Raw genomic sequence first — 6,843 nt, 5'->3', positions numbered from 1 at the left:
GATATGGTTTGATTTGGAAAGGTTTTTTCACCTGGTCACATACAGCTGATGTTTTGTGCATTGAACTCCACAAGAGAAGAGGAGAGTGTATAGATATGAGAAGGAATACAACGGGGCTGCTATAAAAGTGAACAGTTTACGCATGATCAGGGGTGTATTTATTACGCCGATTCTGTTGAAAACGTTTCTTAAACGGAAGCAAACGGAACGAAATGGGGATAAAAATACCTGAATTTGTCCATTAGATTCTCTCGTTTATAATTGTTATACTAATGATTACAACCTAGATCAGCTCGATGCAGGCAAGCGTGTGCAAGGCGTTATTGAATGTGCTTCTGTCTGTCCGGGTGTCACTGTCACCCCCCAAAATGATCTCGACCTGTGTGCACCTACGTCATAGCAACCTCATGATGGATATAGGGAACATTTTTATATCAGGTCGTAGCCTAAACCTATTGCTGTTACATTGAACTGGGTGAATAGAATATGAATGACAGTCTTAAAATATGCTGCAATAGAATGAGGCCATGCTCATGAAAAAAATAATCGTCCTCACTCATTTTATACCGCACCGACCACCACTGATATATACTGTGTACAAAACATTAAGACCGTATTCCTAATTTTGAGCCTGACACCTAGTACCGTACCCCGTTCAAAGGCACTTCAATATTGTGTCTTGCCCATTCACCCGCTGAATGGCACACATACACAATCCATGTCTCAATTATTTCAAGGCTTATAAAACTATTGTTTCCATCAACCTCACTTGCGCTGCATGCAACGTAATATCAAAGAACACCACAGTTCCTGGTCAGAGTAGTGGGTGAAACCATTCACTTCAGAAAATGTGATATTAATAAAGTTTCCTTTCATTATGTGTTGTCGAATTCATAAAAATATTTACTGCCATTGTCGTAAGGTTGGCAATACGAGAGATCTTCTAACTTACCTTTGTTATATTATTTTCCTTGAATGAACAACTAGTGGGTTTTGAGTGCTTCTCCCCTATTTGGAAAGTTGGTCTGCCTCCTCTTCAATCCGAGAGAGATATTCTGAGGGCAGGTTCATGTCTCCTTATTCTTTACACAAAAACAATTTAAAACTGTATAACACAATAGTGTCTAGTGGTTCATATATCCCAAAGTCATTAGCAAATGTGACTGTATATATTTATTTAGCCGTTAATGTATTTAAAGCCTATTTCGGGAAATTAATCAAGTTAGATTTGGGTAAATCATTTTAGGCGAACATTTAAATGGATCCTTAAGAGGTTTTAAAGAGGGATTACATGATTCAATTCGAATAATCAGGAGAGATCAGCCAATGAATTATACTTGTAAGCAAATATTTCTGCAGGTGGCAGTAAATCACCAACCTTAGCTTTATTCCTGTCCATATAACACACTCTAGGTGGCAGAATGTACCATTGCACCACAAAAATAAAATCATCACAGGGGGCCGCAGTGGCTCACAGGGCTGCATACCCACATGTAGTCAGAGCCCTGACTCTTGCTCTGACTACATCTGACTACATGTGTGGGTATAGATGTGGGTATGCAGACCTGATTTATTTGGGGGGGGCCTCCACCCCCATCAAAGTTGACCATTCCTGATTTATTCAATTGGTAGCTTATAATTACTATTGAATGAAATTTGTGGAGATTGTAAGTTGGAAAATGTACCATTTATACATTATTTTAACAGATTTCAGAGAACAAACAAATGAAATTACAAAAAAGATTGAGGTAGTGCCTCCAATATAAAACAATACTGCAATAATGCACACTTGTGAATAGAAAAATATTCTCATAAATGGGTTAGCTGACAATGTCATGAAAACGATAGGCATGCTTCAATGGGGCAGAAGACCGCATGTTGTGGTGATTCTGGATGGCCAGATATCTAGCATCAATGACATAAAAAGCTGCCATCTGGGGAATAGTAGGTGGCTTGTTTCAGCTAGTTTTATGTTGTTCTTGAAATGTCATATTTTTTGGGGGGTGTTATTTGCTAATATGGCACGCAAAATGCTACCTAGCTAACCAAACAACTGTAACACCGTATTTGAGAGACAACAAGTGCTCATTTTGGAAATGTATTTATATTTTCAAACATTGGAGACAAAATATGTGACATGTTGTCAACAATCTAAGCCAACCCATCTGTCTTACCACATAGTTGTGCTTGCATCTGTTTTGTTGCTAAACAACCAAGCTGTCTAAAGCAAACAACATTTAAAAGCATAATGTACTTTTTTTCTTGATTCTTTACTTTGAGCTCTCTGGCTAGCCCAAAATGAGAATTCTGGAACACTATCAGTATTCTATTTACAGAAATATATTGATTACATCCACACGTACTACCTAATATCCCCACCCACTTGTAAAATCAAAATGCAAAAATGAAAGGAAAGAGGAGAAGAAAAAAGAAATGTCTTGACCTCTACTTTTCCCAACCGCGTATATGTCAGTCCTTCCCCTTGGTGACAAAACACTGTCATTACAAAAGTAAAATGACTCTTCCTTGAAAAACTTTATAAAAACTTGACCAAAACTTGCTTCTATGTACAACTAGAAAATATTCTTATTGAAAATGTCCAACCACCAGATACATACAGTACCATCTGACACAAGGCTGTAAAATAAATCATTTACCAAAACTATTAACTACAGTAGTTTCAGTTATTAAACAACGTCTCTGTATTATCATAAAACATTCCAACTTGATTTGGCACATGAGGAAACAACACCAAAACTACAGTAGTTTCAGTTGAGCAAAAGTCCCAGTATCAACATAAAACATTCAATCTGAATTCAGAAAATGATAAAGGAACACATGGCTATACAATACTGCATGCTATCCCCCATGTTTCTAGTGAAAATTGCTGTGTCACTCACCACCCATAATAGCCTTGACGTTGGAGTAAAGCTCTGTATTGTCATATGTCTCTGCTGCTAGCTTACCATTCTCGTTCTCCTCCTCGTCCATCACTCCACTCCCCTCTCCTCCACCTTCATACCCCTCTTTCTTCTTCTCTCGTTTGATTTTGGCGTACTCTGACTCCGAGGTGGTGGTCTTCTTCTCTGCCTCCTCAGGAGTCTTCTTCAGTTGGGAGTAGTTGATAGTGGTGTAGTGCACATCTTTAGGTTCTTCCCCTTTGGCAGAGTTTCCTGCAGCTCCACTGGTCTGGGGTCCTGTGTTTTCAGCTCCCCCCATCAGCACCACCTGCAGAGGGGTCTGATCGCCCCGCACAGCCTGTCCTGCATTCGTCTATGGAGTAGATTACAGAGAGCACTGTGTGAGGAGTCTTATTAGCCTGGTTGTCCCAGATCTGTTTAGGCTGTCAATGCTAACATAATGTTGGTCAAGCTGAAAAAAGAAAGAAACTGGTACGGCACCTGTTGGTCTTCACATGCCACCATCTCCAGTTTCGTTAAAGGGCTTTTGGAGTCTGACTCCTTTGGGATCCTCACTTTGCATCTAGGGAAAATATTATAAATAGAATGTCTCAATAACTATATGTTAGAGAGGTTAGCAAGCACCTCCATTACAACATGGTGCAGGGCATTGCAACTTTTGACAATATATCTGATACTCTCGATAGGAAATGTGAATTTCTAAAGACAATCACCAACACTCATATAACACGAACTGTACTTCAGTAACAGAATGCATGTACCTTTTACATTTCCCTGTCAAACACAGGATGATACAACAGATGGTGGATGAGCAGGCTGCACCAATCACAAATGCAGCAATCAGTGGTGGGTTCAACAGCAGAGCCAAGATGTCTTTAGATACTTCCTCTATAAAGAGAACAAAGCATGTATGATTTTAGAAGTTGCTCACCATACTTTGTATCCTCTGATTTTCTTTTTTACATGAAATAATAACATTATATTTTCTCACTCAAAGCATATAAATCCCCTATGCTGCAGAAATATTGGGTGGGATAGGGAAGCTGTTGCTCTCTAACAAAGTAACAACTTATATCTTTACCTCCTTGCTTTCCTTGGCTCTCTTTTTGGGTGACTTGCAGCTTCTCTCTCACTCTGCCCACTTCATTTGTGCTGACACACTCCACAGTAGTGTTGTTGTGGTTTCCGACATGCATCCTGATGGTGGTGTTCACTGAGGACCTCAACACTGATTTAGTGAGGGAGTACTCCTCAGTGTTAAGCCAGCCTATGAGAGGTAAGGGAACCCCCTGGCTGACACACACACAGGTCATGACCTTTGCCTGGATGACACACCCAGAAGCATTGAGAATCACAGGATGGTCTAATGAGAGACAGAGTGGGAAGATATATCATGGACAATTTAAAGTAAACATGTTTCAAGCTATTTTATGTTGTTGTACTCACACATCACAGTGACAACAATGGAAGCTGTCAGAGTCCTGTTGAGGTGTTGAGCTTTACACACATACTCCCCAGCACGTTCTCTTGTCATGTTGGAGATGGTGAGAGAGGCCAGTCCAGAGTTATTCTGTTCCAAAGCTGTTGTCCCATTCTTACTCCAGGTGATAGATGGTGGTGGTGGGTAACTGTCAACACTGCAGGTCAGATTCAGGGTATCACCCTCTCTCACTGTGTTACTACCAGAGATCTTGGGTTCCTTCACATCTAGAAAATAAAGTATATAATCAGTTTATCATGTTCATGAATTATAACTGTTGAAGCACAACAAGCTGTTGGGTTGTGCAAAGTAAGGTCAGATGATGTAGGCTACTTACGAGTCACATTCAAAGTCACTGTCTCCTCAGTGCTGATTTTCCCTTTGAATGTCACTTGGCACGTGACCTTGGTGGTGTGGTGCTCTGCTGAAGGTGTAAAGGTCAAAGTTGAGAAGTGGGTTGTTGTGACGCTGGTCAGATCCTCTCTCCTTTGTGTAGTGGTGTTGTCTCTGAGCTCAGTGATGTTGTCTCCTGTCCCTCTCCATGTCCATGTGATGTTAGGAGGAGTTCCAGAGCAGATCCCCGGGGCGGTGCAGGTCAGGGTCGCTGGTTCTCCCTCTGTCAGAGGAGGAGTCAACACTGAGGGCTTCTGGGTCAGAGCTGGAGGTAGGAAATAGAAACACAGACTGAGGCCTAAATTCAATCAGGATTGTGGAAGATTCGCACAATAGCATGATTTACATTTAGAGGCAATGTTCCCGTATTCATGGTAACTGCACATGGTGGCTCAAGAGGAATTTATCTTTACATTTAAGTCACGCTATAACATGGATTTTGTATCAATGTAGAAAACAGCAGAAACATATACTTATAGAAAGTATGAAATCATAGTACCGGTTTAGAAAAATAAACACTTTGAAATGGGAGACTTGGGAAATCTTGGGCTTTGTAAATTGGAGGTACTTATGTTACAGTAAGTGTACATGACAAATTACACTGAAGTAATACTCTTGTCACTGTAACTAACAGTAATAGTCATGCTGTACCTTTCACTGCCATTTTCAGTTTCGTCTGGTATGTAAATTTACTTATATTTCCACTGTTCAATGTTCCGGACAGTCTTAATTTATAGTCTCCGTCATCAGTCTTAGTGATGTCGTTGATGATCATACTGCAGTTCTTCTTTGTCAGGTCTGTCTCCAGTAGTGCTACTCGCCTTCTATAACCCTCCTGAGCTATAGAGCAATTCATTGAGTGGAAAATAGAGTCTGTTTCGACTTTAATAGAGCATTGTTCATCAGGGCATTTAAGCCATATTGCTATGCCAGCAAGGAAGTCATCAGGGTGAGTGAACGAACATGGAATAACAGCACATAGTCCAGTCTGTGGTGTTATCTCTGCTGGACTGAAGGTGATTTTGTATGCTGCTGCAGGGGCCTTCACTGACAGAGGGAAATTAATAAAGTCATGAGTAATACAAGACGCATTGATACTACTTCACTTGTTTGTAAAAAAAAAAATCATGTGACAGTATCTGTTGGGATGTGTGTCATATGTATATTAACAATAGTAGTGATAAAAGGGACCTTACTTGGGCATGTGGTTCTCTCTGTCAGAGAGAGAAGTAGAGCTGCCCAGATGAGGACCCACATCCTGCCTCTACTGCCTCGATGAATCAACCACAACACCGAGGTCTCTCTCGTCTTTCTCCTCTTTCTCTAATGGTCACTATCTCTGTCTGTGTCTACTGGTATGGAGCAGGAGACAAGTGTGAAATACAATATGAAATGGTGTTGTGATAATAACAACATATAGCAATACACATCGGATATGAATATTTCATTACACCTTTATGAGTGCAACAGTGGCATTCATAACAACCTTCTTAGCACTTTTATTCAACTAAGATGTATTTTTCTGTAATGCCTAGAGATGGTGTCAAAGAAACATTTATGTTCAAGGTTCATATGAATGCCTTCTTCACAATTGCTCATAAATATATTTAACTGCATTCATAAATATTTATTCCTATGCTATTTAAAGCCTTATGAAGGAATGTGTTGTAATGCCCTAAATGAATAATATTACCATTACATTACATAGTCCTAATTAAGTTTTAACAGTTATTCAATGTAACGAGACAAAAATATATAATGGTTCAATAGCTTGTCTTTTGATCCATGCTTAGAATAAGACTGAATCAGCACATTACCTCTCTCTGTGTGCTCTCTCTTCCTATTGACTGTGAGCCCTGTGTGAGTCTCTGATGGGTGTGAGCTGTCACTTCATGTCCCCAGTCTGTTACTCCTCCCTCTAACCTGGTGCTGCAATCCAGGAAGTCCCTCTGTACTGCATACCACCCAGCCATACTGTACTGAATATCTAGACCATAATCAACCCAAACACATCAACCAACCCATCAAACCCCACCAATCCACACATAC

The 6,843-nt window shown here is 40.2% G+C and overlaps 1 protein-coding gene across 1 annotated transcript; it reads right to left on the bottom strand.

The window, feature by feature from the left end:
• Positions 1-1,679: 1,679 nt before the first annotated feature.
• LOC135522348 (sialic acid-binding Ig-like lectin 5) lies at positions 1,680-6,643 on the bottom strand. The gene is made up of 9 exons (XM_064948509.1): positions 6,612-6,643; positions 5,991-6,143; positions 5,446-5,841; positions 4,739-5,059; positions 4,368-4,628; positions 4,003-4,284; positions 3,683-3,809; positions 3,402-3,483; positions 1,680-3,273 (listed from the first exon to the last, which is right to left on the bottom strand). The coding sequence occupies exons 2-9, from the start codon at positions 6,049-6,051 to the stop codon at positions 2,893-2,895; spliced, it is 1,911 nt and encodes a 636-aa protein (XP_064804581.1). The 5' UTR covers positions 6,052-6,143; positions 6,612-6,643; the 3' UTR covers positions 1,680-2,892.
• Between the last annotated feature and the right edge of the window lie 200 nt (positions 6,644-6,843).

Source organism: Oncorhynchus masou, chromosome 30 (genome assembly GCF_036934945.1).
Source record: "Oncorhynchus masou masou isolate Uvic2021 chromosome 30, UVic_Omas_1.1, whole genome shotgun sequence".
In the NCBI taxonomy this organism is placed as follows: Eukaryota; Metazoa; Chordata; class Actinopteri; order Salmoniformes; family Salmonidae; genus Oncorhynchus; species Oncorhynchus masou.
The sequence above is the reverse complement of the archived record's forward strand: the minus strand, read 5'-3'. Positions and strand labels throughout refer to the sequence as shown.